General features: G+C 45.1%; 3 protein-coding genes across 5 annotated transcripts in view; all 3 read right to left on the reverse strand.

Moving 5' to 3' along the window:
- trip11 (thyroid hormone receptor interactor 11) overlaps positions 1 to 8,636 on the reverse strand; it is a 21,077-nt gene extending 12,441 nt beyond the window's left edge. Inside the window, exons 1-12 of one of the 3 annotated variants that reach the window (XM_019872363.1) lie at positions 8,513 to 8,636; positions 8,198 to 8,350; positions 7,259 to 7,335; positions 6,510 to 6,620; positions 5,873 to 6,175; positions 5,321 to 5,389; positions 4,872 to 5,037; positions 4,206 to 4,573; positions 4,036 to 4,134; positions 3,687 to 3,884; positions 562 to 3,369; positions 314 to 454 (exon numbers count right to left, since the gene is read on the reverse strand). In XM_019872363.1, the coding sequence (XP_019727922.1) occupies positions 314 to 454; positions 562 to 3,369; positions 3,687 to 3,884; positions 4,036 to 4,134; positions 4,206 to 4,573; positions 4,872 to 5,037; positions 5,321 to 5,389; positions 5,873 to 6,175; positions 6,510 to 6,620; positions 7,259 to 7,335; positions 8,198 to 8,336 (4,479 nt within the window). In that variant the 5' untranslated portion in view covers positions 8,337 to 8,350; positions 8,513 to 8,636. Of the gene's footprint in view, positions 1 to 313; positions 455 to 561; positions 3,370 to 3,686; positions 3,885 to 4,035; positions 4,135 to 4,205; positions 4,574 to 4,871; positions 5,038 to 5,144; positions 5,224 to 5,320; positions 5,390 to 5,872; positions 6,176 to 6,509; positions 6,621 to 7,258; positions 7,336 to 8,197 lie in introns of those variants that run through there. The other 2 variants (XM_019872365.1, XM_019872364.1) reach the window with 2 other exon arrangements.
- Positions 8,637 to 9,397: 761 nt separating this feature from the next.
- Positions 9,398 to 16,011, reverse strand: golga5 (golgin A5). The gene is made up of 13 exons (XM_019872366.1): positions 15,818 to 16,011; positions 14,293 to 14,916; positions 13,254 to 13,460; positions 12,950 to 13,169; positions 12,726 to 12,849; positions 11,911 to 12,114; positions 11,187 to 11,357; positions 10,950 to 11,078; positions 10,771 to 10,869; positions 10,029 to 10,254; positions 9,848 to 9,947; positions 9,706 to 9,769; positions 9,398 to 9,503 (listed from the first exon to the last, which is right to left on the reverse strand). The coding sequence occupies exons 2-13, from the start codon at positions 14,906 to 14,908 to the stop codon at positions 9,423 to 9,425; spliced, it is 2,241 nt and encodes a 746-aa protein (XP_019727925.1). The 5' UTR covers positions 14,909 to 14,916; positions 15,818 to 16,011; the 3' UTR covers positions 9,398 to 9,422.
- A 514-nt stretch (positions 16,012 to 16,525) lies between these two features.
- On the reverse strand, positions 16,526 to 24,080 carry rtf1 (RTF1 homolog, Paf1/RNA polymerase II complex component). Its single transcript, XM_019872367.1, has 18 exons — positions 23,905 to 24,080; positions 22,278 to 22,388; positions 22,043 to 22,193; positions 21,469 to 21,670; positions 21,089 to 21,206; positions 20,776 to 20,887; positions 20,293 to 20,437; positions 20,035 to 20,212; positions 19,514 to 19,596; positions 19,121 to 19,208; positions 18,932 to 19,039; positions 18,732 to 18,809; positions 18,155 to 18,276; positions 18,013 to 18,070; positions 17,860 to 17,937; positions 17,660 to 17,761; positions 17,387 to 17,501; positions 16,526 to 17,297 (listed from the first exon to the last, which is right to left on the reverse strand). The coding sequence occupies exons 1-18, from the start codon at positions 23,986 to 23,988 to the stop codon at positions 17,191 to 17,193; spliced, it is 2,040 nt and encodes a 679-aa protein (XP_019727926.1). The 5' UTR covers positions 23,989 to 24,080; the 3' UTR covers positions 16,526 to 17,190.
- Between the last annotated feature and the right edge of the window lie 97 nt (positions 24,081 to 24,177).

A 24,177-nucleotide genomic window follows, 5' to 3' on the forward strand; every position in this document is an offset into this window, starting at 1 on the left:
TTTTACTAAATCAGCTGATTTAGTTTCGATCGCAAAAAAAAATCACATTGCTCGGGTACGACTTTTGGCCTGGAAGGTAAGACTCCTTTGCAATCAAGTGAAGTGAACATTCGCACCTCGGTCTGTAACGCGGTGGTCTCCATTTGCTTCTGCTTGAGCGCCATCACCACCTGGTCCCGCTCATGCTGGAAGGCCACCGCTTTGTAATCAGCTGATTTAGTTTCGATCTCAAAAAAAAATCACATTGCTCGGGTACGACTTTTGGCCTGGAAGGTAAGACTCCTTTGCAATCAAGTGAAGTGAACATTCGCACCTCGGTCTGTAACGCGGTGGTCTCCATTTGCTTCTGCTTGAGCGCCATCACCACCTGGTCCCGCTCATGCTGGAAGGCCACCGCTTTGTCCTGCATGGACTTGACTTCGTTCAGGAGTTGATTGAGCTCACCCGATTTACCCTGCGCCACGAGATGTCCACAAACCAGTTGCGAGATCAAATAATGTATTTAAACCGTGGCCAAAAAAAAAAATCACAATGTTGGCGACACGTATGCTGTGAACCGACCTGCTCTTTGTCCTTGAGCATCTTTTCCACAGTGGTGGCTTTGTCCCTCATGGCGCTGAGCTCAAACTCGCGCTCGCGCAGCAGCATGGACACCTGCATGTTGGTCTCCTGCAGCGCGCGGAACTCCGACTCCTTCTCCCGCGAGCGCGCGGCCACCCGCTCGTTCTCCTCCTTCAGCGTCTTGGCGTCCATCTCCAGGATGAGGGCGCGCTCCTTCAGGTTGGTGACGGCCTGTTTCAGCACCTCGTTGTCGCTCTCGCGGTTGCGCAGCGTCTCGCCCACCCGGGCCAGCTGGTCCCCTTTGGTCTTGATGAGCAGGTCCTTGTCACGGACGGTTCTCTGCAGCGCCTCCAGGCTGGCTCGGACCTGCTGGAGCTCGGCGGCGTGGTTCCTCTGCTCGCTTTCGGAGGAGGAAGCCGAGCAGGAAAGCCGGTGGTTGTTCTCCTGGAGGGTCCGGATCAGGTTTTCCCGCTCAGCTAAACGGGCTTGAAGGGATGCCAGATCTTGGCTCGAAGCGTCGACTGCACTCAACTGAGCTTTGCTGTCGGGAGCCGATTGGTCCAGACGGCCCAGCAGGAGATCCTTGGCGGTACTGAGCTGGCTGAGGCTCTGTTGGACCTGGGCCAGCTCCACGCTCAAACTTCCCAGCCGCTGTTCCTTGTGCTCGTAGTTCTGGACGAGCCTGGCGTAGTCCACCGAGAGTTTGGAACCGGCGTCGCCGTCGGCCGACACCCGCGCCTGGAGGTTGACCAGCTCCTCCTGCAGCTGGCCCGACTCGTGCTGCATGTTCTTGACGGTGGTGATCACCTGCTGCTTCCACTCCTCCATCTTCTTCACTTGTTGCTTGAGGTTGTCACGCTCCTTGAGCAGCTCCTCGAACTGGTTGCTGCTGACTCCGCCGTCGTCCCCGCTCGATGACTGCAGCACCGTCACCAGCGTCTGGCACTTCTGCGTCAGCGCGTCAATCTCGATGTCCTTCTCCCGGATGATGCGCGAGAGATTCTGGATGGTTTCCTTAAACATCTCCTGGCTGCCCGAGGGATCGGCCGAGCTGGAGAGCCGCTGGTTCTCCTGCTGCAGCTTAAGCAACGCCGCCTCCTTGCTCGCCACGATGTCCATGAGGCGGTGGTAGTCGGAGCGAAGCTGGCTGTTCTCCCGGGTCTTGTCGTTGAGCACGGCAAGGACCTGCTCCCTCTCCACGCCGTAGGCCTGCAGCTGCTGCTGAAGAAAGAGGACGTCCTGACTACTGCCCCCCATCGTGACTCGCGCATGAAGGGCCTGGATTTCCAGGTCCTTCTGCAGGATCACCTGGGAGAGCTTCCCCACTTCGTCGCGGGACAGCGCCATCTGGTCCAGCTGCCTGGTCAAAGACAGGTTCTTCTCGTTCAGCTGGCTGATTTCCGTCTCCTTCTCCTTCATGCCCTTCACCAGCCGCTCCAGGTCCACCTTGGAGAGGTCGTGCTTCTCGTTGCCGTTCTCCTGGTTCAGGGACACCGTCTTGTCTTCCTGCAGGATGACGTCGCCCGGCTCCATCGTGGACTCGGCGGGACCTCGGCTCTCCAGGCTCCGCCGGAGTCCGGCCAGCTCCTGATCCCTGGCCTGGAGGAGCCTGTCGAAGTTGAGCGTGGCCTGCTCCAGCTCACTCTGTGAGCCGAGGAGCGATGCCTGCTGCTCCTCCAGGCTCCTCCGGAGATCACGCACCTCCTCCTCCAGGCCACCTCGGGACGATTTGAGCTGGGTGATCTCGGCCTCCAGCTCGGTGATGATGTCCAGGGTGCGCGGGGGTCTGCTCTGCTGATCCCGCACGCGGTCCATCTCCTCCTTCAAATGGCTGTTGTCCTCCTTCATGCCGGCCAGCTGTCTGTCCTTCTCCTCCAGCGCTTGTCTGAGCACGTCCGCCTCCCTCTTCGCCGCCGCGATGCTTGCCTCCAGTTCGGCCCGCGTGTCCGCCGCGTTCCGCTTCAGCGTCTCGGCGAAGGCATCCTTTTCCTGGAGCAAGTCGGTCAGCTGCTTCTGCCCGGCGACGGTGATGGCGAGCATCTCGTTGGTGTCCCGCTGGTCGGCTGCCAGCTGCTCGGCGTCGAGGCGCAGCTGAGCGATCTCCGAGTCCTTCTCCTGGTTGAGCTTGACGGCGCGCTCGTGCTCCTTCTGGAGAGCCGAGGCGTCCATGGAGCGCGCCCGGCTCAATTCGTCAACGGTGCGCTGATATTGTTTGGTCCCTTCCGCGAGCGAGCGCTCGGCCCGCTGCAGCTCACACTCCAGCTGGTCTTTCTCCAGTTTGAGGGCTTCGATGCGCGTGTCCTTCTCCCGCAACGTCCTGCTCGCCGCTGTCTGGTTCTCCGTCAACAGGTCCTCCGCTTTCCTCGCGGCCTCTTTCAACCTGCCGCTCTCCATCTTTAGCTCAAAGTCCTCCGACGACACTTTCTCCAGCTTTTGTCGCAGGTCGGAAAGTTCTTTCTCCTTCACTGCCAGCTCGCCTTCATCCGTTTTAATCCTTTCAGTCTGGCCGAGCTCTTCTTTTGCTGCCAGCAGGTGCTCCTCTTTTTCCTGCAAGCTCTTCTTCAACTCTGACGCTTCCCTACGGGCCTCTTTGCTCCGCTCCTGAGCTTGTTTCAGTTTCTCCTTCAGATCCCGGACGGTGCCCTCCAGCTGCTGCTTGCTCATGTGCAGGTCGTTGAGCGTGAATGCACTCTGGCTGATTTTCTCTTTCTGGGCCTCCAGCTCCTGCTCAAGCGATCTATTCTGGTCTTTGGTGGCGCTGTGCTCCGTCTCCGCCTTCTTTAGCTGCTCTTTCACCGAGATCAGATGCTGGGAAAGCAAGGGAGAATGGCAAATTAGGAAAAGGGAATTGCAATTTATATAATAGAGTAATTTTATGTGACTGAAATGCGATTGAAACATACATGGAATGAAATTGCAAGCATTGAAAATTTTAAAATATTGAATTATCGTTTCCCGTGGCTAAAATGTCCTGAATATTTTTGATGTTGGAATGGTTTACAGCGGTTGAGAAATGAGAACGTTTTAGAAGCAGGGAAAAGTGGGCAGAAGAAAAACAAAAACATTTGTGACCCAATGCAGCATTCAAACTATAATTGTTCACATTTTCTAAGGATTGGTCGGACCTGCGTCGCTTCCTGGTTTTGCCGGTCTAGCTCTTCTAGCTCGGTCACGAGGGTGTCACGCTCCTCCTGCGTGGCCTTCAGGGTCCTCTCTTGGCTTTCCAGTGCCTCCTTCAGGTCGTCCATTGACTCGGTTTCAGCCGGTCGAGCTTCACTCTCTAAATTCTTCTCGGCCGCGCTCAGTCTTTCCTGAAGAGTGAGCTTTAAGGGCGAAACAAATGAAGCATTAAACTGATGACGAAGGGCCGACATGCAATACGCCGTCAGAAACTTGGATAATTTATAGTTATTCTGTTCATTTCAAGGAATGGTTCGAATGACTTGGCGTGACACAAAAAGAACACCATCACACCTTTTCTTGCTCCAGGGCCTCCTTCTCTTCTCTTAATGAGCCGATGATGGTGTTCAGTTCCAAGATATCGGCATGCTCCACCTCCTCCTTTGGTTCCGCCTGATTTGGGAGAACAATGACAGAAACGTAACGCGATAATTGTGAACGGTCACAACGTAGGACTGGCTTACCTCAAGCAGGCTTTTCAGTCTCTCCATTTCCTTTTCGGCAGCGGCGAGGTTGTCCCTCAGCGCTTGGATCTCATGCTCCAGCTGGGCTTTCTGCATAGCCTTACCCTCCTGCTCCCGCACCCGCGCCTGAAGCTCCTCCACGGAGGCCTGCAGCCGAGCGTAGTTCTGGAGCAGTGCCGCGTTCTCTTCTTGGACGCCGTCCCTCTCGGACTGCAACGAGGCCCGGAGCCTTTGCGCCTCATCCAGGCCGGCTGATAGCTCAGAAAGGCGCGCCTCCCGCTCCTCAGCGGCCTGGCGCAGGGCAGCGACGGTGGTCTGCAGTTCCAGCTCTTTGGAGGGGTTTGATAGGGAGCTGGCCGGAGAGGCGCCTAGACAAGGACACGTGGAGATTAGCTGAAACGTGTTTATACGGTGAACACCCGCATACATACAATTACAAGTCTTTTTTTTTTTTTCAGGGGCAAAGGGGGAACCTATGCTACCTTGTAGAATATTGATGCCTGTTTTTCCATTAGCATTTCAGAGGTCCTGATTTCTTTTTTTTTTTGCAAATCATGCACAGTGCAAAGTGAAACCGAAAGTTGATCCCAATCCACCATGAAGAGCCGAGCTTCACTGTAGCCTCACTGGCAGTGGTCATATATACAAGCAGAAACCTCTGCAGACCATTTTGCAGCTGCTCCTCCAGCTCCTCGATCCTCTCCTCATATTCGGCCAGTTCCTCACGGTGGCGCCGGCTGAGTTCGGACATTTTCTGGCGCTGGGCGTCTTGCAGGGCGGCGAGCTCGTGCTGGTGCTCATCAACCTCGCAGCTCATCTTATCTCGCAGTTCCTGCAAAAGCACAAAACAAAGGGTCAAGTCTCATTAGTGTTGCCGAAGTGTGGAGCCGCCTTTGCATTTTACTGGGATTCGGGTTTTTTTTTTTAATGGGAACTTACCTCAACCGTTCTTTGAAGTTTGAGAATCTCACCCTGGTCGGAGTTACCCGCCCCCGCTGCTGTTGATGCCTAAAGGAGCAATTCACACAAGACAAAGGGTCAAGTCTCATTAGTGTTGCCGAAGGGCTTTGCATTTTACTGGGATTCGTTTTTGTTTTTTTAAAATGGGAATTTACCTCAACCGTTCTTTGAAGTTTGAGAATCTCACCCTGGTCGGAGTTACCCGCCCCCGCTGCTGTTGATGCCTAAAGGAGCAATTCAAAAGCTGTGACTTCATCAATGGTTTAACATTTTCTCTGAAGTTAATTTTAAGTCAAAGTTTGACTTTTAAGTTAAAGTTGACTTTACATAGATTTGGCAATTCAATTATAAAGGGGGACGCGAATCTCAAATCAATTTACATTTGAAATTGAATGCTCATATAAAATGAAATCCATCCATCCATCCATTTTCTGATCCGCTTCATCCTCACAAGGGTCGCGGGATAAAATGAAATGTAATTTAAAATGATTTGAAAATCATTTTAAATTCCTTTTGTGATTTTCATTTGAAATTTACCAACATTCCATTCATTTTAAATTAATTCAAGGCAGTTCAATCAGCAACCACAACTGAATGAATAACAGAATAAGATTTGAAATGTAACCAGAAAAGCTCGGGAAGCTAGTCTGACTAACTAATTAACCAACCGACCAACTAGTTAATTTCATCATCATCATCATCTTGACCTGCAACATGCGCCTCCAGTGCGCCACCTCCGCCTCCAGTCGCAGCACTTCGGTGGCCAGACGGTTGATCTCCTGCTGGGACGAGATGACTTCGCTGAGGTCCATGTCATCGCCGTGAAAGCCGTGGTGGTGGTGGGACGCAGAAGGATGGGACAGATAAGAGGACGCTGAGGTGGCGATGCTGGAAGAGGCCGTGGTGACGGGGAGCACGGGGCCGGCAGAGGCGGACTGGACCGAGCGCTGAAGCTTTTGGACGTCCTCCTGGAGGCCGCTTTGTCGGGCCTTCAGGTGACTGATCTCCACCTGGATGATACACGGGCACCACAGTGTTTGGAATAATGGTCACTTTTTTTTTTTCCCTGTTGTACAGTAATCTAATACGAGTGGCTTTTCAAACTTTTTACACCAAATACTGAAAAAAGTATAAAAAGTATAATCATAACTAACGTTACAATACAGTTGCATAGTAGAATGTTTTGTCATTTGCTTGTTTCATAAGCTAAGAGGGAGACGGAATTAATATCAGAAACTGGATTTTTTTTGGGGAGAAAAAAAAATTATAATTGCCAGACAATGTCACCCAACCCTCTGAGAAACTAAATATTGTTCCAATCCAAACAGAAGCTGATGCTCGTACGTCTTTCTGCTGCAGAAGCGTCCTGTACTCGGCCGACTGCTGCTTGATTTGGATCTCTGAGGCTTCCAGCTTCTCTTCCAGCTCGGCGTGGAGCTTTTTCAACCTTTCACACTGCAAAAAAAAGACACAAACTGTTTCACAAATGGTTCCCTGCAGCATTGAACCACAAAAAAATAAATAAATAAAAAAATAAAAAAAAAGTAGACAGGAGCGTTTGTCAGATGTCCTCGGGCTGTTAGTCAATCGGCAAGCAAGCAAGCAAACGAGATTGTAAACATTCCTCCCATGTCAACAGCATGATGCTAATCTCATTGCAAAACACTTCAAGTAGCACCAAGACACAAAACATTTGAAAGTGTGAAATCAATAAAAATAAACAGGAAGCTTTTAGGACATGCCATATTATTATATTTATACATAAATAAGAGCTATTTTCAGCACTTCAGCTTGGTTCATAACTTGTACAAATTGGATATGGGGACTGACCAATAGTACAAAGGTGCAAAAAATATAAAATGACCAAATTTCGACATATGGTTCTGCCTGCTAGTGACGATATATTTTCTAATTAAAATGCATTACAATGTAAATAACCATAGTCTTTTATTGTTGTTAAAAATAAAAAAACACGTACATACTGTCTTTGCACACCAACTTTCTCGTTGCAATCTAAATTTAACAAGCAGATATATTTGTGAACTCCAGTAAGATTTGATTAAGAAGGGGCTATAGAAATAAAATAGGCCGACCTCAAATTTCTGAGAGGAAAAGGCAGCCTCTACATCCGCCAGCTTGGAATTGGACAACTGAAGCTCTGTCGCGGCGTCTGCGGTTACACAGGGGAACAAAAGAAACAGTCATTTATTTTCTTTTTCCGCCCACTCAGAAATAAACGCATCCACATATGTCCATTGTGATGTCATGCATTTACAGAACGGAAACAAATACAGAGCACGTGTCTATAGCACGGCACATGGGATCCATTTTAACACACTCACATGATCCACAAGCAAACAACACAACGACGGTCCTGTGCAGTCAATGTATTGAAATCTCCTTTTAGTTTAATTGTCCAATGTGTCACCAACCATCAAAATAAATAACACATTTAACAACATAAATGATCATGATCAAGTACAAAAATGTAATTTTCCATATACGGGAGGATTGGTAATGCCCCTTGAAATGGCATCAAGGAACAAACTCATTGGGTAGCCACAGGATCCCATCCTTCACATATTTTGGAAAACCAACGATTCAAACCCATTAGGTTACCAAGTGATTCCATCGACTACATGTATTAGGAAAAAAAAATAATTGACACATTCATTAAGTAGCCCGTGTCATGTGATTTTATCCTTTACATTGCTTTGGGATACAAGTGACACTCACAAGATTGCATTATCTACATATTTTGGGAAACAAGTGACTTTCAGAATCATTAGGTAGCCATGTGACGTCGAGGCCACATTGTTTTGGGACACAATTATGTGACCAATTTATTGGGTAGCCTTGTGGTCCTACCCCTTCACATTGTTTAGGGAAACAACGATTGATAATTGACAAACTCATTGCATAGTCATGTGATTTCATCCTCCACATCACTCACTCCTGAAATAATAAATCTTCATTAGCTGAAGGACTAGAGAGTAAAGTGGTCTGCAAATGGTGATGATGTGGCGACTTACCTCCGACTTCTTCCACTCCCTCCAGCAACATATCTTTGGTAAAGTTGGAGATCTGCCCGGTGAAGGACGACAGGCTACCGCCGACCTGACCAAGTGACTGGCCGAGGCCGGAGCCGATGCCGCCGAGCCACGATGACATCTTTTGGGGTGGCTCAACAACAATAACACGACCGAACCAAAACAGAAGATCGGTAAGGGCGACCGGGGAGGTAGGGGGCTAGCCTAGCCTAGCTTCAGTTAGCCAACGACCTAGGGCATGAAGCTAAAGGGTCAAGACAAAAATATAAGGGGGTGAATTAGCCCCTCATAGTTTACCTTGATAATTAAAAAAAGCAGCTGTCACTGGTTCGCTTCATTAGACTGCCAACTCGGCTGCGGCAGCCATTACGGGGCCGGCTGGCTGTCAGCTGTGACGTGGACACAATCACCGAGGTGCATTGTGGGATCGGACATGAAAAAAACAAACATTTTTAAAGGGGCAGCGAGCACTTGGAGGCAAATCAAATGGGGCGCTGATGTCATAAATTTCGGAATTACGTCGTTATTGTAGCCAAGTGGGTTACTCTTTCAATCCCGTTGTATTGTTGGCGACCACAATGATGCTAAAGTAATTAATTTATCACGACGAATTATACGTTTACACAAAAACTCTCCCCAATTTCCCTCCAATGTAGAGAAACAAGCTTTAACATAAAATCATTAACTAATTTCTGGGATTTGTTATGAGTAAACAAACTCACAATCTATTTTTCAGGGAAAAAAAATTCACTACTGAAATGTAGCAGGAGGTCACACTGATTTACAAACATTTTCTGAGTTCCAAATACAGACTTTTTTTTTTTTAAGACAAGCCCCTTTAAAATGACATTATCTATCCTTTGGACAAATCTACACCGAAAACACTAAATTAATACAAGTAGGACTCTGTATGTTTAACTCATTTATTAAAATATTCTTTTTACATTGTTAAATACAACCTCTCAAAAGTCTGACAGCAGTCTGGGTGCCCCCCCAAGATGGATGCCTGCCTCGTTGGCCCGGAACCTCTATATGCCCCTGGCACAGGGCAGTTTTAATCCTACATTCATGAGACTGCAAAAATACCTCTCAGTACTTCAGTATGCCCCTGGCACAGGGCAGTTTTAATCCTAATAACCATTCATGAGACTGCAAAAATACCTCTCAGTACTTCCCCACACGGTTCGCCTGCCGGTGACATTTTCAACTACCTTCCATCTGGATGGCTCTGATGTATTTCTGGAGAATAAGTCAGGAGCACAATCATCACCCATAGGTGCAGCATCGCCTGCAAAATCAGTCAATAGGTTAGTAGGCGAAACTAGGCTTTTAATCCAAGCATCAAAATCCTAATTGTTTACATTCATGTTTAACAGCTCTTCCAAAAATGTTCGTGGGTCAAGTTTAACCATTAATATTAATATGTATTTATTAAAAATTTTAAACAGTTTACCCGCAAGCTAACAGAAATGTTTCAAACAAATACTCGCCATGTACAAGATGACAAAAACCCTAGCCATGGGGTAGCGTCTCAAGAAGATCCCCAGTCTGATGCTGGAATGAGAGAAAGCAAAACTATACCAAAATGGATTGTGGGTAATGTAGTCTAGTGCTCAGTACTTGCGTTTTTACCTGAAGCGGTCAATGGTGCTGGCTGCCTTTTGCACTCTCCCATACACACCGGGATTATGTTCATTGTTGAAAAGCACCGGGATGTTCCTTTGTCTGGCCCCTGAACGTTAAAAAACAAAAAATGTTGAAAATACCACAGCTTTATTGGTCCTCAAAATGGGCGAGCACGACAGGAGGTTACCCGGCCCCTCGACGCCGCTCATGTTGATGGCGGGGCCCCCGGTGCCCGGACCCCCCTGGGTGTTCTTGAGTTGCTGCTCCAGGCGCTCCAGCTGGAAGACCAGTGAGCTTTTCTCTGTGCCCAGAGCCTCCAGCATGGTCTGCTTCTGGATCAGCGTTTCAGTCAGCTGATGCAGGCGGTTCTCCAGCTCCGTTTGACTGCTGCTGCTCAGAGTCTTGTTGGTCAACTGGAGAGAAAGAAAAAAATAACATGCACAAATCTGTGAAATTGATGTTGTCGTACAAGTAATCCTTTTTTTTTGTTTGTTTGTTTTAACTGAATGACATGCAGTTGGATTCTCCAAAATTAAAATAGAAATGGTCACAACATATTTAAAACTAATACTAAAACTAAGAAACAACAAAGAAAATAAAAATACAAAAATAGATATATTTAAAAAAGGGTATTTTTGTGGTTCACTTAAAAAAAACTTTTAAAACAAAATAATTATTATATTGAATTTTAAAAATGGATGCAATAAACAAACATAACTCAAAAGAACACAGGAGACCTTAAAAGACATGAACAAGACCTGAACAAAATAAAATAAAATCGAAAAACTAAAAAGTTTTAAATCAACAACAAAAAAAGAAAATAACACAATTGAAATTGATAACGAGATTTTTTTTTAACAAACATTACTAATAAAAAAAATACCCCTTGGCATTCAGAACTGCACTGTGACTGATGCGGTCAAACCGACCTGATTCCTGAGCTTCTGAATTTCATCTTCTCTGTCTTTGACTCGGCTCTGCAGGGTGCTTTTGGCCCGGTTCTGCTCTTCCTCCACATATTGCAGCTCCTGACAACAATCCAAAGAGTTTGACAAATCATCAAAGGCGCCATTTTGAGACGACGGAACGTCATCAACCCCTTCCCTACCTGCTTGTGCCGCTCCACCTCAGCTTCCAGCTCCTGCTTGACGCGGTTCAGTGCTGCCTGCTCCTCTTGAAACTGCGCCGTCTGTTGCCGCCACGTGTCCGCCTCTGCAAGGGACTGGCTCTCCAAATCCTGCAGGTGAAGCCATACATCAAGATCCCCATAAGTCGAGTTCATTATATCGGTCTAGCTCTTGGGAGATGCAACTTTTCAACTCATTTCTTTTGCCAATTCTCACACCTGTAATTCAGTCCGGAGCGAGTGCATTTGGCCTTGCAGCTTCTGGATCTCCTCCTTCTGCAGTTCCTTCTCGTGGCGCAGCTCTTCTATTTCCAGCGTTGTCACGCCGCTGCCGTCCAGGGAGTCCAAACCGGAGCCCTCCTTCAGGCTGCTGATCAGTTTCTCTTTGGACTTAACATTGACAGACATTAGAACATGTGTCCTATGAATTAGTGGCTCTCAACTGTTGTCATCCTGCGACCCACATTTTCCTTCCACTTTTTGTTTTGTGCTAATATTTTCAACGTAAGATTTGGTCATGAGTAGAAATATAGCCACAACATTCAGATTTTTGGGACAGTCTCTAACCTAATATGTTCTGTGTTAATTTAATTATTTGAATTATGGTTCAGAGCAACTTTGTTTTTTTTTTTTTAAATGTGTTTCACAAATGATTAGTTTTCTTTAGTTTTTATTAGTTTTAATATTTGCATTAGTTTTAGTTTTGGTATTAGTTTTTCGTTTATGGGGGGGGCATGTCTTATGTGCAAGATGGGGAAAAAACTATTGTGTCCATTTTATTTTGCAACCTGTGAGTCGATAGTAACAAAGTGACAGTGAGTCATAATTAATGTAAAAAAATATATCGGCAAATCAACTTCTGGGCCACAAAACACTACCTCAAAACGTTGGACCGACCAGTTGAGAACCACCTTTAAGTGGCGGTGGTGGAGGTTAAGCTTACTTGTAGGATGCGTGTGGCCTTCTGCTTGTAGTCCTGCAGCTCGTGCTTGGCGGCCTCAGCAGCACTCTTGGCGCTGCGCAACTGCTGTTGGAGGTTGTCCGCGCGGAGCTTCTCCTCGGCAGTGCGCTTCTCCGCCGCTGTCAAGGCCTCGGCCAGGCTCTGCCGCTCGGACTCCAACCGCGACTGACGGCCGACATATTCACTCTAAACAAACAAAATCAAATTGGTAACATCTTTTGGATGGCTTTTGTTGGCAAAATGTGACGATGTTTGGAAAGCCGCCTCCATTTAAGACCAAAAATTCCCAAAAATGCACCGCAGTACATGTTGATACTACTTTGTGATGACAAATGATGCACATTAGCTGTGTCAGTTCTTGGACCTAATGTTGGTTTCAGTTTTGTGCCTTCAATGAATGGTCATTTTTATCCAAGAGAGCCCTTTGCACTGGGGAAAAATAACACGATGTGGTCATTTCATTGTTTGCGTCAAACTCTTTGTTGTTGGGTTAGGATGGTGGATCTTTTAGACATGTATTGAAAAATGTATTATCGCAATTGAAGTATAATAAGAGCACATATTTTGTATGTATGCACATCATTTTGTCCATATTAAAAAATAATAATAATTGTGTCGTACAACTCGTCAGCAAGTCCGTGAGTCTATATGGGCTCTCGCGAAGTACTGATGAAAAATTGTGGCCTGCGCCAGCATTTATGCTCCACATCCCTGATCTAGAACGTCATCCCCGGTAACCCGCAATTCTTGCACCAAACAAATGGTCAAAAGAACCCTGGATGGAATAAAAGGGTCACCTGCATTTGTCGAAAGTTGTCCTCTTCCCTCCTGATGGCTTGCTCGGCCTCTCGCAGCCTGTCGTGCATGCTCTCCAGAGCCTGGGAGTGCATGCTGCTGCCTTCCGTGTGGTCCTCTAAGATCCTAAATAGCACAGCAGCATCCTCGACACTTCTTTCATAAAAAGGCACCTGACCTTTATATAAAAAAATAAAATTTAAAAAAAAAGAGAGAGAGATCGTACCTGGACTTCTCCTTCTGCGCCTCCTCCAGCGCCACGCTGCGGCTCCTTAGCAGCTGGTCGGCCTCTTCCAATCGGACCTTGAGCACGGCAAGCTGTCCGTCCTTGGCGGCCAGCGCCTCGTTTAGGTCGTCCACTTGCGAGCGCAGGCCCCGCAGCGCCCGGTCGCTCTGAGACTGCTCGGCGTTACGTTTGTCGACACGCAGCCGGGCGTTGCTCAGTTCTGTGGGAGTGACAAAAGGGATCAGATTTTTTTTTAAAAACTGTAAGGCGATGTGGCTGTAAAATACATTCAAATGAGTCGCACCTTCTTGCATTTCCTTTGATCGCTGGATGACCGAGGCCATCTCCTGGTTGAGGGAGGCCACCTCACTACGTAGGAGCTGGTTCTCCAGACGCAGGCTGGACAAAACCTGGCCCTGGGGCTCCTCTGGGGGACCGCAAGACTCCCGTCGGCCGGATTCCTGAGGGGCAGGCAAGTCCGAGTCGCAAGACTCAGCTGAGTGTTGACTGGCTGAAATCACAAATAAATGAATATATATTTTATATATTATATATGAATATATAATATATTCTCGTATTTTATTCTAGCATAAGTAGATTTATGTGTCATCGTTGTTGCAGATTTATAATTTAAAACAGTGAATATTTACTTTTTCATTCCAAAAGAAATTGGATAGAGATACAATTTAGGGATCTGAAATATCCTTAATTTGAGTGTCATTACAGTACACTTTAAAATATATGACCAAAAAAATTGCTTTTTTAACACGGCTTGCTAATTGTTACAGATGAGATTGTCAAAAGTTTGTTTTAATTTTTTTAATGATGGTGAAAGTACATATTTTCCATTTTAATAATGCTCCATAACTTTGCATTCCCAAGCCCAATGAAACCAGGGAATACTGTATTTACTGTTGAGATGCTGAAATTTTGAGCATCTGGTGAATTTGAAATTAAAAAAAGGTATGTAATGATTACTCAATTAAAATAATTAGCAATTAATTTGATAATCGATTAGCTGTCAATTAATTGTTGCACCTCTAATTATTCGTTGAAGCACAATGCATATTAGAAAAAAAACGAGACATGCCAAACAGATAACGTATTTATTAGGTTTTGCATTTTCATACTTGGAAGTTTAACATTCTTTTAAATTTTAGTTCAATATTCTAAATTAGGTGTCGTGTTCGATGATAATTTAAAGACTGTGATAAATACAATCCTATTTGATTTCTTTTGTCAGTGTATGTAAATAGCTGACGACGGAGGCGCTATTTTGAATGTCATCTGACAAAAAACGGCAGTCGACGTCTTATTCAATTCTTTCAAAATGTTTGCCATACCTTGGCTTTGCTCTGTTTCTGAGTTCTCCTGTGATACTTTCATGCTATTGGAAGGCAGAGAGCCAAGGCTGGACGCCCGGGACACGTCATGTGTCGAGGGCGATGTGGATGGGAGCAATAGGTCAGCGGCAGGAGGAGTCGGAGTCTGGACTTTAGCCTCTGTGACCGCCACTTTAACGCTGGCATCCCTCCTGGGCTCACGACGGTTACTGACTGGCGGCTCAGAGCTGTTCAAAAAGTCAAAGAGCATATCATCGTCCACGTCAAGCGAACTCTTTTTACGCTTTGCAAAGCCAGAGGAAGAGGAGGAGGAGGAGGCAGAGTGGGGAGCCTTGGAAGTTTTGCTTGATGCTTGCGTGTGGGCCAAAGTGATCACAGGAGCAGACGCAGCCTTCTTGATGTTGCCCGCTGCTGAAGAGATGAAGCTCGACGTGTAGTGAGAAACTGTGCTGGTCTCCGCTTTATATTCAGGATGGACCGCTGCACCATCTCCATCGTAGTAGGATGCGAGGGAGGATGTTTTGTTCTGACCTTTGCTCAAGGCGGTGGCAGCGCCCTGGTCAACTTGATTCAGGAAGTTTTCGGCTTTGCCGGCAAACTCCACAAACCAGGACATTTTGATTGCTGATGGAAAAGAGAAGGAAAATAAGCAGTACAGTGTGAATTTAAACCATATATACCACAAAGTATTATCTAAAAACCTTCTCGGGACATTGGATCAATCACAATTGGATTGTTATTGCTGTCTAACAAGACATTTTGCATTTTCTCTAAAGCAGGCTTCACCAGTTTATGCAACGAGGCTCTGTAGCACAGCACTATCCTACGTTTTTTTTCCTGGGTAAACTCAACTAACTATTCTGCGCGTTAAAGGCACGCCCCATGCCATTACTGTTTTGGAATGCAAAAGAGCAGTCGGAAAGATGCCTTGCAGAGAAGCCACCGACTGTCATCAAGAGTCGTTGAGTGAAAAATACCCTACAAACCCAAACGAGGCACTTTTTGTTATTATCCCAAAACACCACGTCAAACTCATTTCAGAACAAACCCCTCTAAAATAAATGGTTGACAGATTATTTTATGAAGAAAAACATGCAATCAAAGCGTGCGAGCACACAAGGTTCTTCGCAACAACCCAGGCAAAATTTGGCTGTTCCCCGCCAAAGAAAGCTCAAGTCTCTCCGTCGACCATTTCAACATATTTCTTTGGACCAACTGCTGCAGCAGTTTGCCTTATAGACAGGACTTTTGGCACGCTAAAATCTTAGGGCGTTGTAGAAAGAGCACAGAACAACTAACAGCAAGTGACTGCCGTAGCGTTTTGAAAGGGACCCAAGGATATAACCCATCAGTGTTCATGGGGCTGAGACACAACTTGAGTGAGCCCAACTCAATTATAGTAAATGCTGTTGTTTTCATCCCACGATCGCTTAATTACTATTAGAAACGCGTTTACTTAATACTATGTTGTGCTATCGCGAAGAGATTTAGCTGCCTTTCCCAGGCTACGCTACTTCCATCTTACCGTTTTAAACGATGTCCAAATGTCTCCTGCCACCGTGCTATCTGCGAGGCTGAACTGGTGCACCAGTGAACGAAATGTCGTTTGGGTACACAGGGGCAAATGTCATTTTATGACGACTACAAAAATCGAAAAATAACAAATCTCCCCTACGTGGACCAGGAAGTAAACCTCAAGGACCCCATAACACGGGTGGCTACAAAATTGCCGTATCGTTTTCAAAAAAAAAAAAACATTTAAAGAGCGTTGAATGTACAACAATGACATTTAATAAAATTAATAAATTAATCATGAATAACATGAAGTAAATATTTCCTTTCGACGTGTAACTACACCATACAAGGACTTTATAAGTGTGACTACAAAAGTGCCTGATCAGAAAAAAAGAACGGGCTTATAACAGGCCTTAGAGTGGAGAATCTTTTGAATAAAATCTTAAATTGTAATTTCATTTTAACAAGTCATCGTACATGGGGTGTGGGAGCAAAGGTCTTCTTCTCTAAGTTGACCAGGAGCGACAGCAAGGACCCCAAAACAATGCCTGATTATTTTTAAAGTCGGTTTCCATGTATAAAGATTTGTAGAATAGATTCTTGCATGTATTTGCTGTAACAAGCATTGATAAATATGAGCTATGTAATGTTAATTACATGTTTTGCATAAAATATACTGGCACAGTCCAGCAAAGTTTTAACTATAGAAACAGGGAAATATATGAAACAGTGCCTCTTTATTTTTTCCTCCTGAACTCACTCCAAAAGGCATATTTACATGGCATGCCACATCAATACAGGAACCAACTATTGACAATCAATAACAAATAGAATCTGCTCTGGGGGTTAAGGACGAGGGTGTTTTTTTGTGTGTATGTTTTTTTTAAATCCTTTTAAGCAACCTAACAAGATATACAAGAGGAATGAAGCAACATCCATTAAAAAAAAATAACAAAAACATATTTCCTTTTGAACCTCTGGCCAACTTCAAAGCATTTACAAAATGACAGAGTTATTAATGTACCCAACCGTACCAGCTCATTTAAATTCAGGGAGATACTTGACAAACATGGAGGACGGGCATCGTGAAAAGGGAGTATAGAAGATGTATCTTAACTGCTGGTCAAAACATGGCAAGTGTCCAGTAACTTTAAACAAAAATGTAGTATAGTGTAGTCCAGCGCCAGTGAGTTTTTTGGGAAAAAAGAAAATCTCAGAGGATTTGAGGGGGAAAAAAAAAACATTGAGAAAAACGTGTGGATCAGTATGTCCTTTGATAAAAAGTCTGTTGTCGCACACGCACTCGCACAACTCCAATTAACTCACTCACACCCACACACACACGTCCTTTCACAGCCTGTTCCTCATGCAGCACGGCGGTCTTCAGATGAGCCCCCTCCTCTTCTTGTAGTCCTCGAGGTTGAGCGATCGCCGGGGGGCACCATCTTTCACCGGGAGTGCGTTCGAGCTCACCGACAGAGAATTTGCTTCTGGTGTGTGGCACGAGGGGAAAATGACAAACATTAGCGTAGCGGACATTGGGCAAAAAAAGGTGGTGGAGGTTGGTCAGCCGTCTCACCTGCATTAGGAACTTGAAGGTCAATCTTTACATCGAAATCATGAACTTTGAATAAGTCTTCAGAGAGGTCAGTGGTTGGCTTGGTTACGTCTTTGTCCTTCGTGTCCGTGGGACCCTGTGGAAAATGAGGCATGCGTTATTCACAAAGTGTGATGAGAAAAAAAAAAAAAAACTGCGGCAGCCACGCTCGTGTTGGCCATTTGGCCAACTGGCTTGTGACGACACATCACGGCTTCGGTACACAGGTTTTTCCCGTCTCTAAGTGACTCTGACCTGCTTGTTCTTCTCAAGAGCAGAAGGGTCCGGCGAGGATCCAGAGCCATACTTCTGGTTCAGGTGAGCAAGAATGGCGGCGTGCACTGACGGGTCTCTGGCCTTTGGAACACACACAAGACCAAGTGTGAACAGGCCCCACAAATATGAATACATAATATATATTCAGCAGCAGTGTTACATAAATATAGAAGCCTTACATTGGACACCATGGTAGGTTTGCATTGTCTCCGAGTGAACGGGTCCATTTGTTGGTTTTTGGCATTTTGTCCCTCGGCCTACAGGAACACACAATTTAAGTGTTGCTGCTCAGTTTTTTGTTGGAACTAATTTTCTGCGACGAGGTAACTTACCACCAGAGCTTTTTCCGATTCGACAATGTTCCAGCTTCTGTTCCGCTGATTAATGTAGCTGCACAATAAAATACACAACAGTGCCAAATATGTTTGGGGGGAGGGGGGGGGGAGACAAATGAACGTGTGAAAGTCTTCAAACCTAATGGCGGAGATATTCTTGGTTCTCTGCCTGTCCAGCGCCTCTGCTCGCTCCTCCAGCTCATTCAACTCATCCTGGATGACTTTCACTTTGTCGCCGTCACCGCTCTCCTCCGCCATGGCCTTCAAAGGGGGGGAAAAAAAAAATCCTTAATGTAATTTTCAATTTAATGTAAAATTAATACATCTCTTGTGTATCATATTTACACAATATTTAATGGTAATAAAAAAAATAAAAAAAAGACATCTGCTGACTGACCTAAATGAAGCACAAAGGTTTTTTTGCCTCGCAAATTTTTAAATGTCTACCTCGAAACTATAATGAATCATTTTAAAACCATACTTGCAGCCCCCAGAAATAATTTTTGGCCACTTCCACGTTTACACACAGACATTTGCTGCCGTGGACGCTCTTTTCCCGAAATAAAGGACCACGGAGATGAAGATGCCGAGGGTTTGGGGTCGCTTTTATAGGACATCAAGCAATAGATGGACTAATCAATTCTAAAAAGGACTCATTTGCGACAGCCCTAGTGACGACACCGAGTCATTTAAAGCATGTGATGTGACTTGTTTACCTTATCTTTAAGTAACTGAGTTTTCTTCATGGCGTAGTTTGGTGGCGCTTTTCGGAATCTGTCCTTCTCTTTGACGATCTGCAGCAAAAGAGAACAACAAGCGAGAGAGACAGAGAGTGGGCGATGGTGGTGTTAGTCACTGGAGGTTAGAAAATGATCGTGAGTGCGTTTAAAAAAAAAAAAAAAAAAAAGGGACTGACATCCTCTATGTCTTTGTCATTGAATTTGTAGTTCATGGCTTCTTTGATGGTCTGCTCCTTTTTGGTGATCTCGTCCAGCGTTGGCACTTGCATGCCGGCAACAATCATCTGCAAACGAGGAGGACACGGCGAGAATGATATGTTATGTCATAGGAGCGGCTTTTGTCATTCATACGTGTGTCTGCTCACCGCTTCTTTCCACTTCATGAACTCGTTTTCTGTGAACTCCTGATTGGACACAAACTCCAGCCGGAAGACGCGCATGTCACCGCCGTGCCTGAGGAATACAATAATAGGATAACATCACACTGTGCTAAACCTTTAAAATGGTGCCTTGACTTCAGCGTCTAATTTGTTTGGTGACCGTGTTTGTAACTCAAAACATCTTTGCCAATTGAAATGAATGGGAACGCCATTAATCCGTTATGTGTTTTAGTTGGAAAAACTGCTCTCAGCAGTATTGCACTTGAAAATATGGAATTTTACATTGTGCAAACGTAAACATTTGCTCGCAAAGCAAGATGTGGAAAAAAATGACTGCAGTAGTATAATACTATCGCACAATGCGACGAGTTTTCCCACCGTAGTTGTAATCCTTTGTTTGTCCGCGTCGTGCCCAGTTGGTAAACTTTTGCCGTCTCCACCACGTCCATAATTTCAGCGACCTTAGCACACAGTTTTGGAAGTACATTAGAAATCTGTTTTTTTTTTGGGGGGGGGTAAATTACAATTTCAGCTCTTTCAATGTCAATATATACTGTTCCGTTTGACCATATTGCAGACCCTACAGGCCAACTGAAAACTGTGGAAATTATTATTTTTTAATTCTTTATTATTTGTCCGGCTTTGTAAAATGCTTTTCGTTCAATAGTCAGTGCTTACAATTAAATGTTCTTTGTTTTATACCCAATAACATCATTTAGCAATTTCTGGACAAGGGAACAACTTGTAGTTTCCGAAAGAACCACTTAAGGACTGACTGCACTTCAATTGAGAAAATAAATGAAATTCCGAGAAGTGAAGAGACCCTCTGCTGACCGTGGAGAAAAATTATCCAGCCATTAGTGACAATTGACAAGCGCTTTTTTGTTTTTTTGCTTTACCCTGTAGACTGGTTTACTGCTGCTGTTCCCGATGCCGATCCTCACGAAGCAACCGGTGACGGTTTTGGCAAAAAAGGGCATGTGGCACCAGCGCTCCAGCTTGTGTCGCGATAGGCGGATCCGATTGAGCTCATCAGGTAGCGACACGGGCTGCGATTTAGGCGGCGTTTCTTCTTTTCTGTCAAACAGAGACGCTCGCGCTTACTCGACACGCAAAAAGCACTTTGCTCAGCGGGGGAGGCCAGCGATGAAACTCACTCGTCGTCGTCGTCGAACGAAGAAGAGCGCGAACTCCGGTCGCTCTTGACGGACGACTTGTCGTCATCTTCCTCCTCTTCCTCCTCTTCGTCGTCGGAGTACACCTCGCTGGTTTTCAGGGGCTCGCGTTTGGCCAAGAGTTCTGCTGCTTGGCGAAATATAAGCGCGTCAGTGCCACACACAAACAATAAACTACACTTGGAAAAACACAAACCTACAGTGGTCAACAATATACTTATTAAATTGTCACTATTTGCGTCGACAAATACATACTTTACAGCACGAGTGAGCCCCAAAAAAAGGACCCCCCCGCCCCCAAAAAAATTTTTTTTAACATTTTTTTTTCCCCCATCTAGTACAGATCAGCTGAAATTGTGAATGTGCCCAATTTCCCATTACGAAATCACACCCGGCCAACTCTAAAAGACACACAAACACCCCCACAAAAACGGGCCACAAGAAGAAACCTCAGATGCCACTGACCAGTTTTGTTCTTTTTCTTCTCTCGCTCGGCTTTCAGCTCTTCCATAGCTTGAGACTTTTTGTCGAGTTTCTCATCGCGTTTGGACCGTCGTTCCTTGTTATGTGACATCACCTAGAGACGTGTTGGAAGACGTAACATGAGCGCCTCAACACTTTTTTTCTATGAGTCACTTAGTAATTTCTATTATGCAAGACGGCTTTTTTTTTTTTTTTTTTACTTTGTAGTTTATTTCCATTATTGCAGAGGTGGTTCCCAATCCAGGTCAAATTCAAGTTCGGGATCCACTATAAACTTGCTTGGTTTGGGACTCACCACTTGTGTGTCTTGAACCTGAGATAGCTTGCGTTTTTCCTGCTCTTCTTCCTGCTTCTTCTTCTTCTCCTCTTTCTCCTTCTTCTTTGCCGTCTTCAGCTTCTTCTTGATTTCAAACCTTTTACAAACACATGCCAAGTGAATACACCTTTATTTACCAAAACGTCACAATTGAATATATATATATATATATATATTTTTTTTAGGAGGAAGTGGGGTGTCATCAAACAAAGTGCAGGCCACCGGAGGCATGTCCTCTTTCACAATATTTTTGCTCAAGATCAACATTTACTCAGAGACTGATTTTTAATTAATAAATAAAGCAAAAATGCAAACAACTAAAAAATAAAATGGACGCCGTGTGACGGCTGGTGTCTCACCGTCTCTTGAGCACCTCTCTCTTCTCGATCCTGTTGAATAGCTCCTGCTCGCGCTCCTTCTCCGTCATCTGCTCCAACCGCGCTCTGTCCTCAGCGTCCCCCATCAGGTCATCGTCGTAGCCGTCCCGGAAGACATCGTCCTCTGATGAGTCGGAGTCTGAGCTGGAGGAGGAACTGTTGCTGTCCGAGTCGGACACTTCGCCTGACAGAGACATGGACCATCATCCAATTCATTCCATCATATTTGAGTCAATGACTCAAGACTTTGGTGGACACAAGCGTTCAGTTCATGTTGTGCGGTACGAGCGGCCAGCTTATCTCATTCACTGCCATTAACAAGTGTACTTGTCAATTGTTTTATTTTCAATGGAGATGGGTGGGGGTGTCTCATGTTTCTCCAATCTAAATTTCAACTTTACTGATGCACATCCACACCAGTAAGTGCCATCCATGCCCCATTTTAGACACAAGATCAGCACAGTTTTTGAGTCCACTGGGAGAAACGGCCAAAAAATATATATATATATAAAAGGTAATCTTACATTGTCAAGTTTATAAAGTGGTATCAACGTACCCTCCTCTGGCGCAGAGCTCTCCCCTGAGCTCTCTCCATCTGAGCTTCCCGACGCTGTCGACTTATGAAGCTTCTTCTTGGTGGCATTTTTCTTCTCGGGACCTTTGCTTTGTTTTACCTTCTTTTTGCCTTTGGTGCCCCCAACGGTCCACTAGATCAAAACAGTGGAAAAACCCTTTCAATTCCAGAGCTTTGTTTTGTCACATGAAACAAAACAAGAGCTGGACTGTCCTACCTCGTCGCCACTGTCTGACGTCTCTGAATCGCTGGACGCTGCTGGTTTGCTCACTGGCTCTTCCTGCTCACCAGAATCCACCCGCTTCCTTTTTGCCAACGACAGCAGCTCCTGAGGGCGGGAGGATGATAACAGTCAGTGAAGATGGCAAAGGGGTAATAAAGTGTGATGACCACCAAAGGGATGGCGAATATGCCCGAAAAATAAAAACTTAATTCCGCACTTCATAACATTATTTCTGTTGTAAAAACTCACTTGCATTTGGTGACAGAGACTTTCCGCAATTCGCTTTTTTCTCCGCTGGTACATTTGGGGACAGAATGCCATCTCTGATTAAAATTTGCTGTTCACCAGTGTTATTTTAATAATTGATTAATTTGACAGAAAATAATATCTACTTCCTGCAGAAAATGCATTAGGAAATGAATTATGATTCAGTAATTGGTTTGATCTATAACATAAAAAAAAAATCACTGCTTTCCAAAGTGAAAGCAGATTTCTGCAAATCTCTTAATTTGAACAATGAAGATCTGTTTGCTTTCATGGAGGACTACAGAACCTGAGAATATTTGTTGTTGAGACGCTGAATTTTCGAGGATTTGGACAATTTTAAGATCATGTCTCTGAACAATTAATCAATTGAAATAGTTGTCAAATAATCTGATAATAGATTAGTTGCCGATAGATTCATTGTTGCACCTCTAGTTTATAAAGAAGTATGTTTTAATAAGAAAAGAACATTGTATTTATTTATTATTACTGTGTTATCATTGCTTTATTAGCCTTTGTGGTTTATGTTTGAACTTTATCATGTACACAGCACTTTGCTACACCTGCAGATGTTGTATTTTTTAAGTGCTCGACAAACTAAGAGTTTAATCGAATGACCTGATTTTCAGAACACAAAATAATTCGGGGGACTTTTAATTAACGATTTGAGACTTACTTGAGGCTTGCACATGTGTGACTTGATCCCATCTCTCATCAAGGAGATCGAATAAATGCTCAAACGGCTTTCCATATTTGATGTTTATGCTGACATACTAACAACAGCAAACATACAACGGAGACATCGCTGCACAAGGAGCTTTGACAGATTACGACTCGGTCAATTCGCTCGCTCTTGTTTGACAACAACGCACCAAAATAGCACGTCGGTGACGTCACCGAAGCGATAAGGTTTGCTATTTAAGACGAGGCGCCACCATCAGCAGCATCAGTAGTAGTAGAAAACATCACTGCAGACATGTCGTTGTCAAACTAGCTCGGTCACAATACTTATACGGGCACGCGATCAAACTAACTACCACACTTGAAATATTAACAGCCACTCGGGTGCATCCTCTGAAACGATCACCTTAGCGTTAGCATCACTGAGCTAGCTCTGCTTTTCTGTTGACAGTCGCAGTCTATTTGTTGTGATGAGGACAAAGTGGGGTAAAACTTGACAAACAACAATTATTTAGTTGACTTTGTCGCACCGCCGTGGAAGGATTTTCAAAAGCTGAGCCTAGTTTTGGTTGCTGTTCTTTTCCCCCTCTCACAGAGCGAGGCCAAAATGAGCTAACTATTTAGCATACATTGGTTTGCGTTCACCAAAGTGTTGACAACTAGCAAGGCGCGTCACCTGATCTAAGTTGTCGTCGCTGGCGCTGTCTTCGGAGTCCGAGTCGATAACGACGCGACCTTTCCGTTTCTTGACGTTTACCATGGTTACAACGTGCAAAGCGGGCCAAGCTAAGCTGCTAAAACCACCACTGCCGCGGTGGAGTCGCCTTATGTTAGTTGTGTGGGGTGGGAAGGAGGGCAGTAAGCAGGCGCCATCGAGCATGCGTGTTAATGACGTCAGAGTTTTCTTAAGAATCGGGTTTTGCACGTGTTTGGTTGAAAAGATAGTTCT

The sequence above is a fragment of the Hippocampus comes genome, unplaced genomic scaffold (assembly GCF_001891065.2).
Source record: "Hippocampus comes isolate QL1 unplaced genomic scaffold, H_comes_QL1_v1.1 scaffold92, whole genome shotgun sequence".
Classification (NCBI taxonomy): domain Eukaryota; kingdom Metazoa; phylum Chordata; class Actinopteri; order Syngnathiformes; family Syngnathidae; genus Hippocampus; species Hippocampus comes.

What these genes read in the sequence shown, in the direction of transcription:
- golga5 (XM_019872366.1), bottom strand. Translation starts at nt 14,908, where the DNA reads ATGTCCTGGTTTGTGGAGTTTGCCGGCAAAGCCGAAAACTTCCTGAAT. An exon ending in CGCTCCGGACTGAATTACAG is followed by an intron (nt 11,079 to 11,186) that starts GTGTGAGAATTG and finishes CTTCACCTGCAG; the next exon opens with GATTTGGAGAGCCAGTCCCT. An exon ending in AGCACCATTGACCGCTTCAG is followed by an intron (nt 9,770 to 9,847) that starts GTAAAAACGCAA and finishes CTCTCATTCCAG; the next exon opens with CATCAGACTGGGGATCTTCT.
- rtf1 (XM_019872367.1), bottom strand. Translation starts at nt 23,988, where the DNA reads ATGGTAAACGTCAAGAAACGGAAAGGTCGCGTCGTTATCGACTCGGAC. An exon ending in TCGTTCGACGACGACGACGA is followed by an intron (nt 20,213 to 20,292) that starts GTGAGTTTCATC and finishes TCTGTTTGACAG; the next exon opens with AAAAGAAGAAACGCCGCCTA. An exon ending in AACCTACCATGGTGTCCAAT is followed by an intron (nt 17,762 to 17,859) that starts GTAAGGCTTCTA and finishes TGTGTTCCAAAG; the next exon opens with GCCAGAGACCCGTCAGTGCA.